The 25,688-nt window shown below is 46.4% G+C and overlaps 1 protein-coding gene across 2 annotated transcripts in view; it reads right to left on the reverse strand.

The window, feature by feature from the left end:
* Sorl1 (sortilin related receptor 1) overlaps nt 1-25,688 on the reverse strand; it is a 162,746-nt gene that overhangs the window by 101,613 nt on the left and 35,445 nt on the right. For both annotated transcript variants that reach the window (NM_053519.1, XM_039081046.2), the window contains 4 exon segments: nt 1,592-1,784; nt 4,779-4,948; nt 5,941-6,042; nt 16,242-16,422. In NM_053519.1, the coding sequence (NP_445971.1) occupies nt 1,592-1,784; nt 4,779-4,948; nt 5,941-6,042; nt 16,242-16,422 (646 nt within the window).

Consider the following 25,688-nt stretch of genomic DNA (forward strand, 5'->3'; position numbering starts at 1 on the left):
CCCATGACATGTTCAAAACTGCCTAGACACATCCATAGCAAGATGCACCAAGCTTCTGAGGTCCTAAAGACCGAGGAAGGGGACTTGTCAACGTGTTTGCCCGCATCTGTTTATAGCCCACTTCTTTCCAAAGTTAGATTTCACATGGCAAATCAAGGGCTGTGGCCAAAAAGAAGAAATACGGGGAAGTATGTTCTAAGGCGAGACTCTCCAAAAGAATTTTCCCAAGGAGAGAAATACAGCTACGGAATGCAGGGGAGACAACATAGCGTACCACAAACAAACAATTCAAAAATCCAAAATATTAGGTGAGTAACTAAATATGGCTGCAGCCAAAATTAACACTAATTTCATCTGGTTTCTTTCTGCCCACTCAGGTGAAATAGAAATGAAAAGTGTGGTTGTCCCAGAAGACCTGGGCGCACAAAGTCAAGTTGTGAGAACACTTAGTGGGACCAAGGGACACCGTTTAAAATGCTTAGCTTTTCAGATTGGCATGTAAACAGGGAACGCTATCCTCATTCTTCAGCACTGTGGGTTTGAAATAAAATTGGTGATGTCATTTTTTTATAGTAGTTCCAAACCAAAAGAAATAAAATACCATCATGTATTAGAGTTAAGTCTAAACAGTGTGTGTGTCTGTGTGTATGTGTGTGTGTGTACGTGTGTGTGTGTGTGTGTGTGTGTGTGTGTTCGAATAAAAGAGCATCAGTTTGAAACAGTCGCATACATAAACTAGGGGTTGGAGGAGAAGCCGTGCCCATTTCGTGTTTGAATAATCCCAAGTCCTGCTAATGGAATAACAGGCACCTGCTGGGCATAACACAACCTCTCAAATTTTAGAATTCTATGTGACACTTCCACCCTTATTTTAGGTCCCACTGGGTTTTTCATCAAACTGACTCTCGAAACTCCACCTTCCCCAAAGATGTGATGTCCTCAAAAGATATGTGTCATGCCCTCGTGTTGGAGCCGTAGGGTGTTGGAGCCATGGGCTAACTGGAGCTCATAGGTCAAGCAACAAGAGTGATGTCTAACAGATGTTGTGTGTCACATATCATGGCGCTCCCTTCAAAACTATTCAGTTGAGCTGGGTGTGACAGTAGAGGGCATAGTCCTATCACTCTGACCACTTAGGAGGCTAATGTAGAAAGACTGCGAGTTCGAGACCAACGAGGGCCACATAACAAATTCTAGGCCAGCCTGACCTACACAGCAAGAGTCCGCCTCCTAACAAACAAAACTTGAGATATTGGGCTAATGATACAGCTCACGAGTCAGACAGACGGGGACTGTGTGTGGTTCACTCTCCAGTACCTAAAACATAAGTCTTGACTATCCCATGGTGCCCCTCTGAGTTGATCCCAGCCCCCGCCATGCCTTGGTGTGGCACTGGGGACCTGAAAGGGCGGATGTGCATATGCAAGTTTGTTCCTTGTGTTATCGTTAACGGCGAGCTCTATCATCTTGCGTGCTTCCCGTAAATATTGAATAGAGAAAACTGCACCAGACCACAGCTCTCTCTGTTTTGTATCAAAAAAAAAAAAAAAAAAAAAAAAAAAAAAAAGCCAAACGAGTAAGGCAGCTGTACCTCACAATTGATTTTCTCTCCATATCCTGTGAAGGCCGGGGCCTGAAGAAATTCCCAGGTTCCCCCTTTGTCAAAGGTGATGACCGACCTCATGTTCTCCTCACTCATAGATCCATTAATCAGGGTGGCAATGTAGACTCCTTGTAAGCCCTCCACTCGGTGAAAGTCGGCAAACGGCTCGTTTGCAAAATACCTGCGGGCATAGAAAAACCAATCGTCCATAGCCTGGGATTGGCATTTGCTTGGCATTTTACATTGTGTGCGGCGTAATCCATCTCAAAGCACACACTATCACGGCATTAGGGACACTCACAGTGCTGTGCAATGTCTCTGCTTTTCTTTCAGCTCCCAGGCCTTTGGTGACCACAGGTCTGCTTTCTGTCTCTACAGAGTCTCTCTACGGATTGGCCTGATCTGGCTGCTCTGTATAAATTGAATCATGCAATATTCCTTTAAATCTTGTTACCTTTGCTTACAGGTTTACAAGGTTCACCCATGTAACAAGCACAATGCTTCATTTCTTTAGAGCTAAATAACTTGCTCTTAACACACACACACACACACACACACACACACACATATAAAAAGTATTTTTAAGGGCCAGGGTCCTCAGCCAACCACGAACTCCCCAAAGGACATTTGGAATGAAGAGGACGTTTTTAGAAAATGGTCAGAGCTACATCCATTTCTTCGCTGTGAATATTGATCCAAATCCTTCGAGAAGCCTGGATAAGTGTGACGCTTTAAGCCAGTTGTGCAAGGCACTGGTAACAACGCCGAGGCTCACAGTCTAATCTGGTCTCTAGAAATACAATTATCAGACCCTACACACAGGGTTCCCTGTCGAGAGTTCTAGCAGTGTCTATTTCTGGTTTTCAGTGAAACAGTACAGGCAGTGAGAACAGCTCTAAGAAGCCAGGGGTGGCTGTGGCTAACAGGACAGTAAGGACCGCCCAGGTTTCACTTGCTACCCTGACAGCCCGCTGGAAAGGAGTTTTTCACTAACATAGCACGCACGTTACAAACCTAACACCTGTGAGAAATGGTCACTCTGGTTCCCAGGTGGCTTTTAAAACTGGACATGTGCCCTTTATGTCAGGGTTTCAGAGCCATGGGCTGCAAAATCAAGCCACCGAGTGCCCATCATAGGATGTAGGAATCCCCTGAGCTGGGTGACAGTTGTACCACTTCAGATAGGGAGACGAGCACATCAGCCTCTGCTGTAGGGAAGAAGATATACATACATAGTACTGATGAAGCTGTTCTTGGTTGGCAGGATGAGAAAAGCCCCACATACACCCCACCACCATACGCTGGGGTGTAGACTCTCCCCTGATGTGAGATTCCTTGGGTCTCCATTGGGGGAATGGGCTAATGGGCTCTGGCCTTCTGCACTGCTCACCTCAGCTCTCTTGCCTCCAGAACCTACCATTCTGAGGCTCACTGCTTGTTATGCCCATGTGGGAGGCCAGGGTTTCTCTCAAGACCTCGTTCTTTTCCCTATTATCTTCTGGGGGTTTTAGCATTCACTGTCTGTCAGCTTTTGCCTCACAACCCTCTGCTCTAATGTCAATCCACGCCTTCACTTCCCTCTTGGGCTCACACCAGAACAACAGATTTCATATCTGCACTCTCTTCTAAGAGCTTGTTTTCTCCCATCTCTCACCACCAGCCCACTCCAAAGCATTTCTCCCCTCCTTTTCCAAGTGCCGTGGGCTGAAACTTGCCAGAAAGTTCACCAGGGGTCCCCTTCAGCCATACCCCATGCAGATACAGACCAGCAATCATCCCCACAGACTGAGCCAAGTGTCCCCCACTAAGCTGTCCCTACGGGTCTGCCACACTGTTAGCACATTAGTTCCTATAAGCGTCCTACAACTAGCCATGGCTTCCCATGAGATTCCTCCAAGCACAACCCACAAATGCCGGAGTGAGTCCCTGTTAGGACTTCTCGTCCTTCTCCTTTAAGGTAATGAGAGCCAGTCCATCAGCATCACACTGCCCTACTCACACTATGCCTGCCCACACATCTGATAACTCACCCTCCCCCATTTCATCTGGCCAAGAAGGAACCACGAAGGCTAACAGCTCATTGAACTGAGCACGTCTGAACCCCTGTCGCCATGAGAGAAAACCTGACAAGAAGAGGAAAGCTCAACAGGATGTTGGCCTACCACTGTCAACACAAATCTCCTTTCAATATCTCAACTGGATGACGCATGGCAGTGTTGGGCACCACGGGAGGAGACTGTCACACAGAAAAAGCCCTATGGTCACGTAACTGAGGACTCCTTCCTTGGTCGTCCTCTCTAGGTAGGCCTCCCACTCTGTCCTACTGTGAGAAATTCAGCTGAGTATCTGATAAGTGAGTAAGATGATAAAGTCATCAGTGAGCTGTGGTAGTCACTCTGTAGACATGGGTGTCTCCAAGGTGGGGGTGGGGGGGTGGGGAGAAAATTAAAGACCTGAGGGATAGTGGTTCGTGAGTCATAAGTATTAAAGCATGCAAACTCTGTTATTCACCCACAGAAAGAAATGAGATGCTAACATTCAGCCATTGGGGATGAACCTTGAACATCATGCTAGAAGCCAGAAGGCCACATACCGTCCTGTGATTCCATGTATGTCAAACAACCAGAAAATTAAATCCAAAGTCCTTGCCTGATCCCAAGCTCCTCTGAGAGGGTAGCATTCAAAACTCACGTAGCACTACAAGTACCAGACAGCTCTAGATTTGTGATCGCCAGATAAAGGGGCAATGACACCGGGGCCTCCACTATCACACACCACCTTATAATTACCTCTAAGAGATGTCATTCAGTCACTTGGGAGCAGAACCCCTGCGTTCCCTGAAGTGATGGTGTCTTCCAACTGTTCTGTCCCATTGGCTCAGAGACCACAAAAACCAAGGGAATGGTTAACCAAGTAGCTGAGGTCCTAGGTATCACCTAGAACAGGAGTCCTCAGCCTGAACCACACATGAAAACCCCCTGGGTGACAACCCTTACCGTAAACCCAGACCGATTCAATCGTAATCTGAGGACACCGGATCCAGGGGTGCGGGTGGTACACACTTCAAAAGCACCTCAAGCAAGGCCATGTGCACAACCAACACTGCAAACCACTAAGGTAAGAAGAGGCAGGCGGCCTGGCTGGCCCAAGGCTGGGGGCTGGGGGTTCTCCTTACCTCACCAGGGTGTCACTGCCGGCCCCTCCTGGGCTATAATACAGCACATTCTCCAAGGATAGGGAGAATTTCAGCCCCTCCGCCTCTGAGATGTACAGGTTAGTACTATTGTTGCTGTGGCTGACGCACACGAAGACCTGGTCTTCGGAGGCATCGGCGATGTAGTATTCCTAAGCCAAAGTCAGAAAACAAACCGTCAGAAACACAATTCTCCCTGTGGGTTTTTAGACTCACATGCAGGCCGTGACGCCACGGGTCCTGGTGATGAAAGTGGGTATAAAAGGCGGTGGCTACCCAACCTGAATGAAGAAGCTGAAGTAATTTTTCCTTCCAAGTATCCACGAGTGGTCTACGTGTAGAGCTTGCTGGTAAAGTACTAGAAAAGAATGGGCCTCTGACCTCCATACATGACCTAGAAACCTCTTTTTGGTAATGATGTCTCCGCATTTTCCCCAACAGACCTTTTATTAGCACAAGGCACCAGAGAGATTGACATGTGTTTCATTCCCTCCTCTTTTCCCTCAGAGAATCCACAGAAACTAGACAGAACCGATTATCATTCCCGTTGCCTAACCGCTGAGCTATCAACCACAGGCTGATGCCAGAGCCTCCCATGACCACCTCTTCTCACAGGCTGTACCTTGGTGATTCACACTGCGTCTCCCTGGCATTTGGAACTAATACTGAATTCATTTGAGGTGTGTGCTAATACAGAATTCATTCGAGTCCTGGCTATGTATGCTTTCGCCGCTCTGCTCTTGGTCTGTCTGACCTGTCCCTTTCTACAAAGCAGAACTCAGATATAGCCCTCTTTTTGGAACCTTAGCCATCTGTAAGGAGTATAGCATGTGGTTAACAAGCAAATGGCGTGCACACATTTCCCATCGCTTGAGGACTGGCATTATGAGGCCAATGACGGGCACTGACCCTTCTGCCAATCTTACTCCACTTAAAGCAGGAAAAGGATTCCCATTCAGCTCGGCTTCCAACAGCAAAGTGCACAGCAGCAGACCGACAGGCCCGGAGTATAACAGATCTCTTCAGAGGGCTCCCCAGAGGGCGCCCACAGGGAGAATGTGAAATGCTCACACCAGCAGGACATTCTCATGATGCTTGGAGACAAGCATCCTCCCCCTCCCTGCCTCCAGCAGACCTCACTCACGTTAATAGGATGCTTTGTGACAAACTGGGCTGCTCGCATAGGCTTCCGGCCAAAGGAGACCCAGAGCTGGACAGATGACTGCTGCTGGCTGCCCGGAAGATGCTGCCAAGGAAAAGGAAAGGATAATTAACTTTGCCAGATGACAGTCTCTCAAAACATGGGGGGAAAGAAAACAGGTCAAACCCCTCTGATTCCACTGGAAGAAAACAAAGCAGTCTGTGACTCAGTTCCCTCTCCTGTTTTGACAATGCCAACCCGGAGCTGAGCTATTTAATACTGGATGCTCCATTCGCAGTTCCTACAGACAATCTGAGGGTATCAGAGCAAGAGAGACGGTGGTCTGACAGGGGAACTTGGACACAGGGAGGGGGTGGTGGAGGCCACCAGTGTATGAAGAAGAGTGCTAGGAAGGGAGAAAGCCATGAAGTTCAGACAGAGCGGAGCCTGCGGCTTTAAGCTTGAACAAGGGGAGCTCAGCCACTCACTATACAAAGCCCGAAAAGGCTTCAATTTGCAAGACTTTGCAGAATGCTTGGTGATTCCATGATCCAATCTCTGAACATACATGCATACATACATACATACATACATACATACATACATACACATATATGTGTGTGTATATATAAGTATATATATATGTGTGTGTGTGTGTGTGTGCATATATATATGTTTGATAGAACAGAATTATCAACAGTGTTGAGTTCCCCACATTGCATTAAAGATTTTAAGCTGTCCCTGGGCCATGAAAATGTTAAGGTGTCCTGTGCATACGACGATCGTCATGACTACCAGTGAATACACATGCCCACGATGTACATATATTGCATGTTGTGTTTTCTCACTCCTTTAAACTCTGTTCCCTCCCAAAACAAGACAATTTCCAGTAATGCCAAAGGCCCCAACGTTAGCTGGAAGTTTCACCCGAAGAAACGCATCAGCCAGTAAGATGGATTCAAACGTGTTCCATGCCTTTAGCCATCAGGGAAATGAGAACCAAAACTGCTCCGAGATTCCGTGTCACACCAGTCAAAATGGCTACCACCAGGAAAATAAATGGCACGCAGTGGTGGCAAGCATGTGCAGAACGAGCCCACCTGATGTGGAAGCGTGAACTGGGGCAGCCAACCACTGCTGTCGGCACGAAGGTTCCTTGAGACAAAACATCAAAACTGCTCGGGCCCAGCGGAGATCCTTGCACATCCAAGTTTATACCACAATAGGTCAGACAGGGAACAAACTCACACGTCCATCGGCAAAGGATTTCATGAAGAAAATGTGATTCATTTGCACGGTAAATTGTATTCAGTCCTACAGAACAACTAATCATTCGTAGGAGAATATACACAACTAGAGATAAGCCTCACTCAGAAAGACAAATACCGTGTGTGTGTGTGTGTGTGTGTGTGTGTGTGTGTGTGTATGTGTGTGTATGTGTGTGTGGGGTGTGTGTGTGTGTATGTGTGTGTGTATGTGTGTGTGGTGTGTGTATGTGTGTGTGTATGTGTGTGGGGGGGTGTGTGTGTATGTGTGTGTATGTGTGTGTATGTGTGTGTGTGTGGTGTGTGTGTGTATGTGTGTGTGTGTGGTGTGTGTGTGTATGTGTGTGTATGTGTGTGTGGTGTGTGTGTGTAAATGTGTGTGTATGTGTGTCTGGTGTGTGTGTATGTGTGTGGTGTGTCTGCGTGTGTCTGGTGTGTGTGTGTGTGTGTGTACATACATACATGCATGCCACTCTTATCCCATAAATCCAAATTCATAGACTACTATACATCAATCTTTTTTCAAAGTCTCAAAAGGCATTCTCTCCCTGCTTCTGAGAGAGTTATTCCTTACCTGAGATAATTCAGGTTCACCCTAAGGTATTGTGAAAGTGTTATTGTATTGTTTTATGGCCATCAAGAAAAAATATTAGCAATTTAATCATGACACACTACTGACTGTGCGTGGCATTGTCAGGCTCTGATGCTTCTCTTAATAAACCACAGGGTGGTCGGCCTTTTTACTTTTTAACTGTTATTAGTAAGCCCCATGGATCAGACCTAACAGCACAAATCAGTGTAAGATAAAATGGAGAGTTCTGCTCCCGATGTCCTTCCCTGTCCCCATTCCACCTTCCAGAGCGACCACTGGCAGAAGCTCTATGCACCTGCACGGTCACACACAAACCTCTCAATATAGTGACAGACAACACTGTCTTCCCCTAACACGGAGTCTCCCTTCACCAATAAACAGCAGGACCCTGACTACCATCCAGAGTAAAGAGCACCATTCTTCATCCTCTCCTCACCACATACAGTCACACAGTCAAGCGCTGGTTAATGGGGTGCCAAGAGAGATATCATGCTGGTTTGGGGGAAGCTGCTTGGACACACCCAATCAGCTGGTGGAGATAGCATTTTGACCATTCTGATTTTACCTTAGTCTTCTTACCAGGGTGGAGATTCAAAGACCAATGAGGGCACGTCAAGAACAGGAAGAACGCCACAGGACGTTGGACTAGAAAGACACAATCATCACCATAGCCACAGCTTGCTTATCTACCTGACGCAGCACAAGAAAGACACACAATGCCCATCTTGGCTGTCATGTTGATTTCTAGTGGTGTTCTCAGGGGAGGGGGGCTAAGACAAGTCCAACCTGATGTGTGCAATCCAATCTTTGGCACACAAACTGGGTCACAAGAGAGAAACCACTGAGCACCTCCTTCATAAATAGTGCATGTAAACCTTGCCAAAGCACAGTTTAGCCTTTCTTCATTAATCATGTATCTATGACATCTTTCCATCATTTCATAGCTGATGCCAGACACTGGTGATGTCCAGAAGCCCATGGGAATACACTGCCTCCTTCACAGTGCAGACCATCTCTAGGCCACACTCTAAGAAGAGAACTAAGTTTAAATAAAAAGGATTATTATTATTATCATTATCATTATTATTGTTATTATTATCATTATCATTATCATTATTATTATTATTATTTCTTTCTTCTGAGACAGAACCTCGTGTAGCCCAGGCTAGCCTCAGACATACTGTCCAGTTGGGGATAGAGAGCCTTGAACCCCTGATCCTCCTGCTGTACCTCCTAAGTGCTGGGGTTACAGGTATGAGTCACTATGCTCAGCTTGCAAAACTTTCATTCTGCACTGACATCCTGACAGGCTGCGTCCATCTCTAGACCTACCAACGTGTGCAACAACTAGGGCTTGTTCGAATGTGTTCATCTGGGTGGACGTTACAGGATTTGATACTTCGTGGAGAGGTTGATTTTTTTTAAGTTTTGTGTTTTCCGTTCTGATAAGCAAATGGGGTGGATTCCTGTATACATCTGAGATGATAGCAAGGCAGACAAAGTCCTGGACCGTCAAGAAGGATCTGGGAAATGGTATATTCTTAAACCACAAAGGTCAAGGATGCAGCGATGATGAACTCTTCAACTTCAGGTCTCAGAGTGGCTCAGCTAGAACAGGTGAACAGCAGGGGGCCTCCCGGGGTGTGGGACGACCTGAACAGTGGCTAAGAGCTGCGGCAGGCAGTAGTACAGTCCCCTCTGGATCAATGACAAAGCTTCAGCCAATCATCTCGGATATTCCCAGCAGGGAACATCTGACCTAAAACACAGAAACCCAGCGCAGTGGCCCAGGCCCCTCCTCCCACCCAGTGACTGATCCCTGTCAACTTGATTGCACTAAGAAACACCTAAGGGATCTCTGGCTGTGTCGCTGGGGCATTTCCAAGGAGGAGTAACAAAAGGGAGATGACCTACTCTGAACACTTGGAGACACTGTCCCCAGGCTGGCTCGGGACCCTGATGGAATAAAGAGAGGGAAAGGCTTCTCAGCTCCAGAGCATCGGGAAGTGAAATGAGCTGCCCTGCTCTGCCCCACCCTCCCCTCTGTGACACACTGAAAGCTCTGAAGTCCCGAGTTCAAAACCAACCTTTCCCTTTTAAATTCTTTCTCTGCAGTCTTTTTGTCCCAGTAAGGACACTAATCAGATTGACAAGTCCCAGCTACTCAGGAGGCTGGAGTAAGAGAATCACTTGAGACTAGGAGTTAGAGACCAGCCTAGGTAACACAGCAAGACAGTCAGACAGACAGACAGACAGACAGACAGACAGACAGACAGACAGAGTAGATAAATTAAGTCTGGCTTTCAGAGTAGCAGAGGAAGTATGAAAGCCACCAAGGAGAAAAAGTCACCAACAAGCCCGTCTGGCTGTGATCTCTGTGACCTAGAAAATTATCAATGTGGCAAGAAGTGCCTTTAGGTGCAATAGTGAAATGACTGTTCTAGTCATAACCAGTGGCTTTCCGTTCAGACTTAAGAGGTCTGCACCATACCTGCATCGCTTGCCTGATGCTGTAAACCTGACCAAGAACTCGTACCTGGGAAGCTTACAAGCACAGGGGCAACCTACTACTACCATGTTGCTAAATGGACATAGTATTCAAAGTGTCCTCCAAGTAGGTACTTCTGCACCCATAAATGGTTAACACAGACACTCACAACCAGCCAAAGTGCAGAGGATAAGCATCAGAGGAGCATCAGCCACAAACGGATGTCTGTACCACATCCATCCTCCCTGAGGTTCAGGAAACGTTGCAGAAGAGGGGCAGAAATATTCTAAGAGCCAGTAGTCAAGCAAGACCTGGGCAAGACAATGCCTTCTGGACAGGGTAGGACCAAAGAACTCAGGAACTGGCGTAGCTATGACTACCTGCATGAACCAGTGGACGTTCCAGCATGGGGGAGAGGCGCGCATGAGCCTCTACCTGCAGTAGAGCTGTTGGGGCGGATGGCTTCTGGGAGACAGAGTTGGCTTTCTCCTAGAGTGTGGTCCCTGGTGGGGCAGCCCTGTTCCAGTGGATGGTCCAGCACCCATGGCAGTGCGAATTGGACTCAGTGAGTCATAAATTAAAATGAAACAGACAAACAAAGGAGATGAAGTTATAGGAAATGTGCAGGTGGTGTGTGTGTGTGTGTGTGAGTGTGTGTGTGTGTGTGTGTGAGTGTGTCTGTGTGAGTGAGTGTGTGTGTGTGTCTGTGTGAGTGAGTGTGTGTGTGTGTGTGTGTGTGTGTGTGTGTGTGTGTGTGTGGTGGGGGGATCCAGAAAAAAGTTAAGGGGAGGAGCAGGGGAAGAATATTATCAAAATACACTGCATATATGTATGAAATTACGGAGAAATTAATAAAAATATATAATTTTAAGAAAGAAGAAACTATCCTAAGGAAAACGGATTAAGTAATAGAAGTATAGACAGCTAGTGGGGCTGGCTTATGTAAGGAACACTGAAGAAAATGAGGGCAGTAAAGAGCTCGCGTCAGTATAAACTGTTCTCCTTAACAGATTGAGAAAGGACCACAATAAAGTTTACAGAGTTGCTATTAATTAAAAACATTTCCAGAATGACAAGGTAAAGAGCTCTAAAACTCCATCCCTAAAAGCAAGAAAAACATAAACACTCTCAAAAATCAACATTCTTCTGGTTTCTGAGGACTACCATAAAGGTTTGGCAAATCTCCAAGCAGTGGTTTATTGAAGAGCCAGCGTCTGGATCTCGGTGATCGTGGTGAACTTCCCTGCCCTTTCCCTTGCCTGACTCCTAATCCCTCTCTCTCTCAGACTCCAAGGTAGCCTTGGAAGCCCACAGCCTCACAGCTACAATAGCTGAGTGGCTACTGGACAGAACAGGCTGCCCCTCCCCAAAATCCAGTCAGAAAATTTCAGTACTTCATCTACCTTATACGAAAGTAGGCTCTGGGCTCATCTTCCTAACACCTGACCCTACACACACTCACACGTGCACGCGCGCAACACGTGTGTGCACACAGGAGTCCAGTGTCCGATAGCCAGTCAGGGTGAGCCCAGAGGACAACAACTGACAACTGGCACTTTAACGTCGAGATTGCCAGAGGCAGCATCCACAGCTGGGACTAACCAAAGCTTAGAAAGAAAAACCCAGAAAGAAAATAGCCCTGAGAGGCACTGTTTGGAAAGCTCTGAAAGATTTCTAAGAACCTTTAAGGCCAAACTCATAAGAGCTATGAGTACGCCCCAGGAAGAACAAAACAGGGTCTGTCTCACCTCTAGCTAATCTGGAGGGCTCTGCAGAAGGCAGAAATAGGGGGTGAGGGCGTCTCTGTAACTTGCCAGGCAGAGAACAGGATATTTTACCCCACACCAGAGTCCATTAGGAAGGGCAGAGACTGGCTGCTTCAAAGTACCCAAGGAAATCTAATGGACGCCGGCTGCCTGGTAAATAAAACCACAGACAATTCTTTCTGTATATATGTAATAAAGAACACATCACAGAACAACACTATAGACTCAGGGGTAAGTATCAAGAGACACAGTAACTGTGTAATTTTCAACAAAATGTACTGGTGAACCATAACTGTCAACCTGACATAGCCTAGAGTCCTCTGAAAGCCTTCGTTGAGTGCTTGAGGGATTGTCTCAATTACACTAGCCTATGTGCCTATCTATAGGGAATTGTCTTTATTGTTAATTAATATAGGAGGGGTCAGCCCACTGTGGGCGTTGCCATTCCCTGGGCTCTATAAGAAAGCTAGCTAAGCCTGAGCCTGTGAGAAGTGAGCCCACAAGTAGTGTTCCTCACTTCAAGTTCCAGCCCTGACTTCCCTCAGTGATGAACTGGTTGTTTCTTAGAAGTGTAAGCCAAATAAACTTTTCTGTCTCCTAAGATGCTTTCGGGTAGAAGGTTTTATCACAGTAACAGAAATCAGTCTGGACAGAGGATGAGCAGAAGTGGTACACACCTGCAAGCCACCACTACACAGGCCAAGGCAGGCGGGCTAAACCTAGGCTGGGCCTACATAGTGAGATGTGGCTCAGTAGGACGGTGTTTGCCTAACGTACATGAAGCCTTGGCTTCAATCTTTGTCTCCCCCCTCCTCCTCACACTCCGCTGAACACACAAAGAAAATCAAAAGACAAGAAAGAAGAGGTATCTGTGTAAAGTATCTATGGGAGAGTATGGGTATTAGAATCAGCAAGTCGAAATCAGGTAGCACAAATATGGTTAAAGAACAAAGAACATTAAATAATGGCTCATCAGACATGGCAAGACACACCTATCACCCAACACCTGGAGAGTGAGGTAGGAGGATTATAAGTTCTCAGTGAGCCTGGACTGTGTATAGAGAGACTTTGTCTCAGAGAAAGATTGTTGAAAAGGGAGGCCATAACTCAGGTAAATGACCTGCCTGACCTGGAGGAAGCCCTGGGTTCTATCTTTACCATATGGGCCTGCATTCATGCATCCTATAGGAGTTACTTTCCCATTGCTGTGTTAAAATATTATGTCCAAGGTGGGTCCTCAGCCTATGGGTAGGATGGGGGTCCCCATACCTTCACTCCCATTTAGCCCTTTGTTGGTATGTCCCAGGGGTATGATTCACTATCTCCTCTACATCTCAATGTGATCAACAGAGCAGGACTATACACAAAATTTAAAGATGTACTGGTCTGGGGTTTTTTTATTGTTGTTATTTTGGTCTTTTAGTTGTATGGTTCCAAGACAGCATATGTTCAACTCTGCTTCATACCTGCTACGGGGTCTAACATCAGTGACCATCAAAACAGGGATGACCCAGGAGTAAACAGAAACTCCACAGGCCCTCCTCTGTGCCTCCTGCTAGACCACAGTGGAACAGACAGCTCCCCGCTACTGTAACTTAAACCGTGGGACATGAGATCTAGGAAGCAGGCTGAGAGAAGGGACAACAGCCATCCGCTCTGGCCCCTCTCAGACAAACTCAAGAACAAGCCAGGGTATCACCAGTGTGTGTGAGAACTGAAAAATTAAAGGCGCACATTAATTCCAGGCCAACAACTTCAAAGAGAAAAAGCCCGGAGCCTCTGGGGAGCCAGAGATAAGATTGCAGGCTGAAAAAGAACTCAGGGTTATCCGATTTGGGTCACAAAGCATCAGTGCTGAGGCCTGGTTTCTGCTTCTGCCTGTTTTCGATTACCCTACTCATTTCCAAGGTAACTGGTGCAGGGTAGGTTCTCGAGCTATTCTGAAAGCGCGCGCGCGTGTGTGTGTGTGTGTGTGTGTGTGTGTGTGTGTGTGTGTATGTATACACCTATACATACATACTTATGTGTATATCTATGTATGTATGTATACACATATACATACATACTTATGTGTATATCTATGTATGTATGTATACACCTATATATATACATACTTATGTGTATATCTATGTATGTATGTATGTATACACCTATATATATATACATACTTATGTGTGTATCTATGTATGTATGTATACACTTAAACATGTATACACCTATACATACATACTTATGTGTGTATGTATGTATGTATGTATGTATACACCTATACATGTATACACCTATACATACATACTTATGTGTGTATGTATGTATGTATGTATGTATACACCTATACATGTATACACCTATACATACATACATAGACACACACACACACACACACACGTGTATATGAGAAACCCAGGCAAAGCAATAAAGGGATGACTTAGGAGTCAATATAAGCAGAAAAAAATGGCCACAATTCAGTGTTTAAAAATTATTTGTGGGGGCTGGAAAGATACCCCTGAGATTAAGAGTGTACAGTGCTTGCAGAAAGCAGAGGTTCGATTCCCAGCACCCATGTCAGGCAGCACCTCAGCACTACCCAGAACTCTAGCTCTAGGGGAGCCAACAGCTCCGGCCTCCCCAGGCACTGCACTTATATGTATACCCACACACAGACACACAGACATAAAGAATTTTAAATGGCTTTTAAAAGTAAAACATTTTGCAGGAGGTCAGCGAGGTAACTCAGAAGTAGAGGTGCTTTGGGCCAAGCCTGGTATCTGGAATTTGATCCCCAGGATGAAAATGGTTGAAGGAGTCCTCTGGCCTCCACACACATGCCCCCAAGGAACATGTACCCACACAGCGACACACACCCTACATAAGGAAGCGAATGTAATGGAACTCTTAATAAACTAAGAAAACATGATTTTGCCAAGGTACATACTGGGGACTGTCTATAGCTTCTGGTCACCTGCACTCTTCCGCCAGCCCTCTTCCCTGCATTCCCTGCTTGCAAACACCCGAGGATTATTCTATCAAGGAGGCTGATCTACTTCTGTCTATTGCTACCAAAGCCAAAGCTAAATGAATAAGAATCTGGAGGCAGACACTCGCCCACTTCAGCCCCTCAGTTAACAGTGACAGAAAGCACTGACACCCTCCTGGGTACCAGAGGCCTTCCATGGTCAGTAAGAAAAGTCACAGCTCCCAGGAGCAAGGATCCAAGGTGCCCTTGCCAGAGCACGCTCAGTCCCTTTGAACAGGGTCACAGAGTCCTGCTAAGTAATCTGCTCTGGACTGAAGCGTCCATCCCAGCACCTGCCTCTTGCACATCAAGCCTCCTCAAGGCTGAGCATTAAGCGACTTGCTGACAGCTGGAGGCCTAATTACTCCTTTTCTTTGAGAATTAGCTTCCACTCTCGAATGACAACATATCCTATGAGCCATGTAAATGAAAAGTGTCCAAAAATCTCAAAGAGATGAGTCTGAATTAAAAGGAAACCAGGTAGTGGAATTTAAAGAACCATAGCTTCCAAACACTGTGGTGCCTGTCCATATTCTTTTTTCCTGAGAGAAAAAAGAAGTTTGTTTTCAGTCACTGAGGAGATGGCTCAGCTGGCGAAACACATTTGCTGAGCAAGCGTGAGCTCCTGAGTTCAATCCCCAGTACTCACCGTAGGGTGAGTAACCAGACACAGTAGTTCTGGGGAAGCCAGGATGAAAGGTTCCCTGACAGGCCTTTAACTAACTACAGGAGGGGTAGGTGGGGGGACAAAAACAAAAGTAAAGAACAAACAAACAAACAAAAAACACCTGAGGTCAAACTTTGTCCTCCACAACACACAAATACCTACACACACACACACACACACACACACACACACACACACACACACACACACACACACACATTCAACCTCGTACACCAAAAATGAAATCTGTCTTTGTCGGAGATGCTTGGCTACAGGAAGACAAGCAGATTTCTAGGTTCTCTGATATTTGATTGCTGGCTCTAGATTTCTCCACTCGGACCTTCCACCCTCCTGCCCTCCAGGCATGCTCACTGACAGCACGGATCCTCCAGCCAAGCTACCTTGTGTGCACCACCCAGCTGATGTCATGCAAATTCGCCCAGGTGGATGCCAGACCCAGCAGAGTACTGCTGGAGCAGCGTACTGCTCCAACTTACCACCTCCACTTACCACCACCTTTGTAGCAAACAGGTACTTGTCCCGAAGCTGAAAGTCTCTCACTTCCTCCAGGATCACTTCCTGGTTTTCCCGGGACTGGAAGAAGTCTGTGCTGCGGAACACTGTGGAGAACCCAAAGGGTTCATGCCGCTCGATGTAGATAGTGTTCGGCTGGTCATAGGGGTCGATCCCCCTGGAAGGAAGAAGCAACTGTTACCATTTTCCTGCTCAGTCACTAGAAGCACGGACATTTCGCTGTGTGGACAGCCATGCAGGATCGAAACGGTGCCAGTTACAAATAGCACTCTGCCTCAAGCATGTGCCTTGGGGTTGCTCCTTAGGTGAGAGGCAGAAGTTGGGCATCTGCCACTTAGCGTTTTGCTCTGCTGTGGCTGTTTCCAAATCATCCTGGGAATTAGGGCACAGTAATCCCCAGCCCTACTGCAAAAGAATGAATAAAGCAAAAGGCGGAGAGGTTCTGAATAAATAAGCACTGGGTTCCTGGAAGCAAGAGGCAAGTTCCTGGTGCCAAGCTCAGAACCTTGGGGTGATAGACATTTTTGCCAGGTGCTACAGACTCAATGGTACAGCAGCAGACAGGGCACAGTAGAACCCTCAGAGCCCGGCGACCTGTCCATCCAGTGTTTCCTTGCCTGTTCATTGCAGACACCACTAATCCATGCCATCTGGAGTCATCCTGCCAGTACATGACGTCTCCCGTGAGGCACCTGCTTAGCCGTCATGCAAGGTCCTTCAGAGAGGGTAGGCACCCTTGTCCCCCTCCCCCAACCCCATGCTTCTTCTGTGTAGAGGGCGCCCTTTGTACAAACTCCAGTCCTCCACCTAAATCCTCTCCTCTGAGATCAAGTTCAAATCATCGTCCTCCAAGAATCCTTCCCAGTGCTCCTCTTTCTCCTCCCAATGTTAGCCGCCCTTTGTACAAACTCCAGTCCTCCCACCTAAATCCTCCTCTCCTCTGAGATCAAGTTCAAATCATCGTCCTCCAAGAATCCTTCCCAGTGCTCCTCTTCCTCCTCCCAATGTTAGCCACACACTCACTCTGAAGATTCACTCTCAAAGCTTTCATAGGGGAGTTTTTAACTGAGCTTAGGGGATGACAGCACTGAGGCTGGGTGAATTCTGGTGTCAGTCCCATTGCACTATGGTGGGGCCTCTTGTCCATTGGGTCACACGTTTTTGTGCAAGCTTCTTGGGCATGTCACATGTCCTGGGGAGACTGAGATAACAGGATCCCTAGCTGAAGAGATGGTCACTTTAGATGCCTGGACCACCATTACACCTCCCAACCCCAACTGTAACCATAAGGTCAAAGGACAGTGGAGAGGCTCTAAGCTAGTGCCCTCAAGTAAAGCATCAACCAGAAACTGGGAAGACCACTCATGTGCCCAGGCTTCCTGACATTCACAAAACCTGCCAAGGCTGGTGAACCAGCAAATGGAAAATTAACTGGGAAGTCAAGGAAAGAACTCCACAGTCACCATGTGGAGATGACTTGGGCATTGAGCCGAGGGTGTCATTTCTGCAGCTGCCTGTACGCGGTTTCACAATGCCCTGTGGCAGTTAGCATAATGGAGGTGAGGATCATTTCCAATTCCTCCTGAGATGGACTGTCAAGGCTGTGTTTGTCAAAGAAAACAGATTCTTTTTAAAAGGAAGAAATAGAACTGGGGACATGGTACAGCCATTAAAGCGGCTGTTGTATAAGCATGAGAAACTGAAGCTCTGCATGAAAGGCAGTGTGTGGCGTCATAATCCCAGCACCAGAGAGGTGGGCATGGAGTCTAGCCAGTGAGTTCTAAGTTCAATGAAAGACCCTATCTCAAAAACATAAGGTAGAGGAAGATGTACAACATCAACCTCTGGCCTAAACACACACACACACACAAACATGAACACACATGTGTGAACACACTCATACACATGCAAACACACATGTCAGCACACACGTGAATACCTACGTGTGAACACATATGTTGACACACATGTCAACATATGTCAACACACGTGTCAACACACATGCGAACACACACACACAGGAAGACGACAAAGAAATAGAAAGGGGAGAGCCTCATTTCACACTAGCAGAAGACTTGATGTCGGCCCTACAATCTGGACTCTGAAGAGTGATAGGGAAGCCAGCAGCCTGGTCCGGGCGTGGGAGAAATCCATTCTTCCCGATCAGATGCTCGCGTGGGGGCGGCTGGTGACATGTTCTCTTCTCCACAATTAGAAGTACTGATTAAAGTACTTCCTCTCGCCTGGAGGATATGCAAATGAAGAGGAGACTGCTGGGTATTTTTAAAAGGCGGAGAGGAAGAAGCCCTTCTTGACATATTTTGAGATGAACTCATTTCTATTATCCCTTGCTCTAGCCAAAAGAGGAAGCCAAGGTCTAGAGACAGAAGGCCTCGTACCTCTAATCCCAATTCTCTCCTTCCATCCATATTTGGACCTCCTAATTCTGGGGTTGGCTCCACCTACAAACTCCTATATTCTGGTATCTCCTTGACTTCCAGATTCTTAGAGACTTTTCGTCCTGTTTTCCATAAAGAAACTTCACCCACTGGTTATTTCTAAGCATGGTCACCCACTGGGCCCCACTTGCCTCGCCCCCAGCCCCACAAGGAAGCTGCATAGGGCATCCTTGAATGGGCTCCCCTGCTACAGGTCTCTCCCCACCCTGTCTTACAGTCTCTTAACACTGCACATGCATTTACTAGCTTTCTCCACCCTGGTCCCTGCCTCCTTGCCTGTTGTTCCCAGGTTTCTAAACATGGTGGATCAAACCTGTGTTAATTCTCCAAAAGATTGGCTTGCACTGTTTCTGACATTGGGGGAAATTTAGGAAGAAGTCCCTCCAGCCACCTTAAATCCCAATATTAGACATCCAAAGATCTGAAATAAACTGGGCCAATCCCTTTAACACACCTGTGTGCCTGCAGAAGTTGTAGAACAAAGTTCTAAGCTAAATAACCCTGCACTTAGTTATCCTGCTGGCTTGCCCTCTCAATATGGTGTTAATTAAAATGATGAAAGATGAATCTGGGGGCTGGAGAGTTGGCTCAGTGGTTAAGAGCGCCGGCTGCTCTCACAGAGGATCAGGGTCCAGCTCTCAGCATGTGGTGGCTCACAACATCTACCCCCAGGGATCCAATGCTCTCTTCTGACTCTGGATGCACCAGGCACACTTGGGATGTATGTATGGCAGGTAAACCATTCATATATATAAAACTAAAATTGTTTCCAATCAATTTCTCCCAAAGGCAAGAGGAGGGTATGGTGCTCCTGGATGGAGGTTGCTCTTACATGAAAGTATGGTTATAATTTTCCTAAAATACCCACAGCCTCTGCCCAAGGAACATATCCATAGCATCAGGAGAGCTGCCTGCTATGAAAGCAACATCCGTGTGACTTGGAAGACGCTTAGCTCTCCTCTTTCATCACCATCCTTAGTTACTAAGGAAATAATATCAACTCGAAAGCATGCAGTTCAATCAGCCAAAATAAACACCAGCAGAATCTACATCCTCTCGTCCCACTATCACTAACGTAGGCTAAAACTATTATCTCAGAAGACGAATAATAACTGAGAGACGGAAGCACGCGTACAACCTGTCTCGCATGAATCCTAAAGGGCCTAATCTCAACTATATAAAGAGTTCCCAGAAATCAACAAGAAGATTAACAATCAGAAAAGGGGCAAGAGGCACTAGCAGACATGCCCCCAAAAGAAGGACATTTTACTTTGTTCTTATTTATTTATTTATTTATTTATTTATTTATTTATTTAGATGGGATTTCCCTGTGTAGCCATCATAGCTGTCATGAAACTTGCTAAAAAAAGAACATTCTTTTAAACTTTATTAGGAGTTTATGTTTGAATAGGAGTTCATGATCCTTGCCAAATACATAAAGAGTTCAAAGCTATCCAGTGTTACATGAGGCCTACATTATGGGAAGAGGGGACAGGTGTTCTTAAGCAGACAAAGACATTCAGGCCCATTCATAGTGAGAAAAAAATGCAAATTAAAGCTAAACGAGACACTGTGCCCTTAGCTGTAGATAAAGGCACTGTTCTAGTCTACTGAGATGAAAGTAAATTTGACGACATCCGTAGAAAATTCGGCAGTGTCTACCCAAGTCGCAATTCCCCTGGGGACCCAGCAGTGTGCAAGACTAACAAAATCTCATCCCTGTGATGCTGTCACCCTACTGAGAGCAAACGGTTAAGGTGCCGGACGACTGTACACTAGGAGGTAATAAGGGGTCACACGCAGAAAGGACAGGATGAAGCCGAACTAACAGAGCCATGCTTGTAATTCTAAGCAGCATCTTTGGAATGCTCCCTACAGAAAAACGGCCATCACTTAAAAGACAGTAGACAGAGGTGTAGGGAGAATGCAGAGGAAGGCGGAATCTGTGCGTGGGGCACAGCGTGAACCAAGCCTGGGGAGGATCCTGAAGAAATTAAAAGTAGCACTACCATACGACTGCTTGGTCTGGATACAAGCACCAACAGACATGAACCCACGGCCTCTGAGGTCTGCACTCCCATGGCTACTGCAGCACGGCACACGAGAGCCGAGATACCTACGCGTTCATTGGCGGAGAAACGCACGAAGAGACTGCGGCATATGGACACAGTGGAATATTAGTCCACCTTTAAATAAAGCTCCCCCGGGACAATACGGAGAGACCTAGGAGATGGTAGTTAATTCAAACAGGCCGGCACACGAAAAAGCGTAGTATGTTCTCACTTCCATTTAAAAGTGTAAAACCTCACATGGGGGTGGAGACCGGAAAGGAAAGTAGGAGGAAGTAAAAGTAGAAGGCACGGAGGAGAAAAGAAGTCTAGAGCGCCAATACGCAGAGGATTGGGCTTTATAATCGGAGCCGGTGTTTGGGATTTTTGCTAAATGGTAGATCGCAGCTGCTCTGGCCACAGGTCCCATGCATGACCGGACACATAATCTGCCTTGCCGTGGGTATCACTTGACTAACTACACCTCTCCCATAGCAACATGGAACATATGCTCTAATAAAACGTAAATAAATAGGTATGATCTGATGGCCAAGTCTCAGGGACTGATCAGTTCAAAGGGAAGACAGGAAGGACAGACTGGGAAAGAACATTCTAGCCAGAGGAAAGAGCAGGTGCAAAGGCCCTGTGCCCTGTGGTGCATACACACTTCATCTAAGGGATGTGGTGATAGATACATGCAAAGGCTCAAAGCAGGGCTGGAGAGACGGTGCAGCAGGTAAGGTGCTTGCTATACAAGGTTGAGGACCTGAGTTCAGTGCCCATGTAAAACACGGGTGCGGAGGCTCCTGTCCTTAACACCAGTATTAAGGGGAAGAGGGCGAGGTCAGCCAATCAAGTCAAATTACCGAGCTCCGGGTTCATTGGGAGATCCTGCCTTAAAAATACAGGGGAAAGTGATTGAAGGAGACAGTCCGCATTCACCTCACATGTATACATACCTGCACACATATGTGCACACAGACATATAAACATTACATGCCATACCTACACAAAGGTTAAAAATAGATAGGTATGGTCCAACCCGGTTCAAAAAGATTGTTCTGCCTGTGTTCTGAGGATGGGGTACCGGGAGACAAGAGTGACTCCAGAGACAGCTGAGTCTTGTGAGCTACAACAGTAGCTTCAGGTAAAGCCGTAGTTGAGCAGACGGTTCTGAGTATGCAAAGAAGGTTGGTCATTTAAGGGCTGGGGAGGTGGCTCAGTGACTACAGCACTTGCCAGGAGAGCTTAAGGACAGGTGTTCAGATCCTTCAAATGGGCAAGTGTGGAGGTCCACATGTAACCCTAGCATTTTGGAGGCAGAGAAGGTTCCCTGGGGCAAGATTGCTTTGCTGTCTAAACTAGCCAGAACGGTGAGCTCTGGATACACAGAGACCCTCTCTCAAGAGATAGGGTGTAGAGTAATGTCAGGAGACATGGATGACAACTTCAAGCCTTTTACATGTACATACACTGAGACAGACATGTCTATCCACCCATACTCGAACACATACCACACATACATACATGGGTCACTGAATCCACCATGTATCCGGATGGAGAACATGTGGAGCTGAAAACAAATGCAGAGTCAATGATTGCAATGTCTTCCATTCCTTTCTCTCTTGTTTTGTTTTCCTCTTTCTTTCGTGAAACAAGGTCTTACTATGTAGCCCTGGATGCCCTAGAACTGGCTACGTGACCAGACAGGATGGCCTCAAACACACCAAGATCTGCCTTCCTTTGCAGCCAGAGTGTTGGGATCAAAGGTATGCTCCACCAACCCCAACCACAACATCTTTAAACTGATCCTAGACACCCTGGACAAAGCAACAAGGACCCCGGCAAACAGGATGATCAAGAGTCAATCCCAGAGACATCAGTTTGTCCTTTCTCTCTGTTATTCATGGGAACAGAACAACCAGATAAGACACACCCACTCGCCCTATAACCCAGTCCCAAGAATCTGTCCCCAATCTCTGCACATGTGCAAATACCTGTGGTCAAGATCTTGGGTTCCACTGTGGTCACAGTACAAGGTGACAAGTGGCAGTACTTAGACACAGGAATTCTTGACGGACAGTCTGCCTGCCTCACTCTCTTCAAAACCTTCGGTGGTTACCTAGTGCGTTCAGAATTCAGTACAAAACACCAATGGCTTACGCTCTAAGATCAAGAATCGACAAATGGGATCTCATAAAACTGCAAAGCTTCTGTAAGGCAAAGGACACTGTGGTTAGGACAAAACGGCAACCAACAGATTAGGAAAAGATCTTTACCAATCCTACAACAGATAGAGGCCTTATATCCAAAATATACAAAGAACTCAAGAAGTTAGACCGCAGGGAGACAAATAACCCTATTAAAAAATGGGGTTCAGAGCTAAACAAAGAATTCACAGCTGAGGAATGCCGAATGGCTGAGAACCACCTAAAGAAATGTTCAACATCTTTAGTCATAAGGGAAATGCAAATCAAAACAACCCTGAGATTTCACCTCACACCAGTGAGAATGGCTAAGATCAAAAACTCAGGTGACAGCAGATGCTGGCGAGGATGCAGAGAAAGAGGAACACTCCTCCATTGTTGGTGGGATTGCAGACTGGTAAAACCATTCTGGAAATCAGTCTGGAGGTTCCTCAGAAAATTGGACATTGAACTGCCTGAGGATCCAGCTATACATCTCTTGGGCATATACCCAAAAGATGCCCCAACATATAAAAAAGACACGTGCTCCACTATGTTCATCGCAGCCTTATTTATAATAGCCAGAAACTGGAAAGAACCCAGATGCCCTTCAACAGAGGAATGGATACAGAAAATGTGCTACATCTACACAATGGAATATTACTCAGCTATCAAAAACAATGACTTTATGAAATTTGTAGGCAAATGGTTGGAACTGGAAAATATCATCCTGAGTGAGGTAACCCAATCACAGAAAAACACACATGGTATGCACTCATTGATAAGTGGCTATTAGCCCAAATGCTTGAATTACCCTAGATGCCTAGAACAAATGAAACTCAAGACAGATGATCAAAATGTGAATGCTTCACTCCTTCTTTAAAAGGGGAACAAGAATACCCTTGGCAGGGAATAGAGAGGCAAAGATTAAAACAGACACAGAAGGAACACCCATTCAGAGCCTGCCCCACATGTGGCCCATACATATACAGCCATCCAATTAGACAAGATGGATGAAGCAAAGAAGTGCAGGCCGACAGGAGCCGGATGTAGATCGCTCCTGAGAAACACAGCCAGAATACAGCAAATACAGAGGCGAATGCCAGCAGCAAACCACTGAACTGAGAATAGACCCCCGTTGAAGGAATCAGAGAAAGAACTGGAAGAGCTTGAAGGGGCTCGAGACCCCATATGTACAACAATGCCAAGCAACCAGAGCTTCCAGGGACTAAGCCACTACCTAAAGACTATACATGGACTGACCCTGGACTCTGACCTCATAGGTAGCAATGAATATCCTAGTAAGAGCACCAGTGGAAGGGGAAGCCCTGGGTCCTGCTAAGACTGAACTCCCAGTGAACTAGATTGTTGGGGGGAGGGCGACAAGGGGGGGGAGGATGGGGAGGAGAACACCCATAAAGAAGGGGAGGGGGAGGGACTAGGGGGATGTTTGCCCGGAAACCAGGAAAGGGAATAACACTCGAAATGTATATAAGAAATACTCAAGTTAATTAAAAAAAAAAAAGAATTCAGTACAAATTCCTTCCTCAAACACTGCAGATTCTTAATTTTGCTTTATACATCTGTGTGTGTGTGTGTGCGCGCGCGCGCGCATGAGTGTGTGTGTGCATGAGTTTGTGTATGTGCATCTGTGTGTGTGTATGCATGGTATGTGTGTGTATGAGTGTGTGTGTGTATGACTGTGTGTGTGCATCTGTGTGTATATGTGTGTGTGCATGTGCATGAGTGTGTGTATGACTGTGTGTGTGCATGAGTTTGTGTGTATCTGTGTGTGTATGCATGAGTATGTGTGTGCATGAGTGTGTGTGTATGACTGTGTGTGTGCATGAGTTTGTGTGTGTGCATCTGTGTGTGTATATGTGTGTGTGCATGTGCATGAGTGTGTGTATGACTGTGTGTGTGCATGAGTTTGTGTGTGTGCATCAGTGTGTGTGTGTGTGTGTGTGTGTATAAGTGTGCAGACCACAGTGAAAGCATTGCACGGAGCTCAGAGAACAACTTATAGGAGTTATACCTCCACCTGTGGCTTCTGGGAACTAAACTCAGGTAAATAGGCTGGTGGCAAATACCTTTACCTCCTGAGTCATATGGCTGTCCCTCCATACTGAAGATTCTTACACCACTTCTCTTCACAAACATGAAACAACACACTGTCCAAACATAAAATTCATTATTCCCCATCCAAGTACCACAATAATACACACCTGCTTCCAGCCGGCTAGTCCCCGTTCTCTACAACTATCTACAGCATGCTATTCCTGCTTCCCGCTTGTCACCCACAGCCTGGATCTGGACAGCCAGAGCTGCCTGGCACTTGCATACTCCCACCAAAATGTGTGGCGTGTACGCCAAATGCCTTTTCTGACTCAATAAATTACATTCTCCTCCACAACTGTATCCAGAGTCAGAACTTTTATACCACGGAAAATCCCACTTGTGATAGAATGCCCTGAATGTGGGAGTATTTAGGAGCTCTAAGACATGCAAGAGCCTCAAGGTTACCCCAGGCTTTCTAACCAACTGAAAAGCCTCCCCTTCCTCACCCCCAACTAGCGAGTTTGTTCCATGTTCTTCTCCTCAGGTCAGAACTGGATATTGCTCGGTCCAACTGTCCCACATTTCACATGAAAGCAAAGAGCCCATCCACTGTCCTCGTGCACAGTTTAAGTCTGCTTATTCTGAGCACTGTCCCCAGACAGAAGCTGTCAA

This window comes from Rattus norvegicus, chromosome 8 (assembly GCF_036323735.1).
Source record: "Rattus norvegicus strain BN/NHsdMcwi chromosome 8, GRCr8, whole genome shotgun sequence".
NCBI classification, from domain to species: domain Eukaryota; kingdom Metazoa; phylum Chordata; class Mammalia; order Rodentia; family Muridae; genus Rattus; species Rattus norvegicus.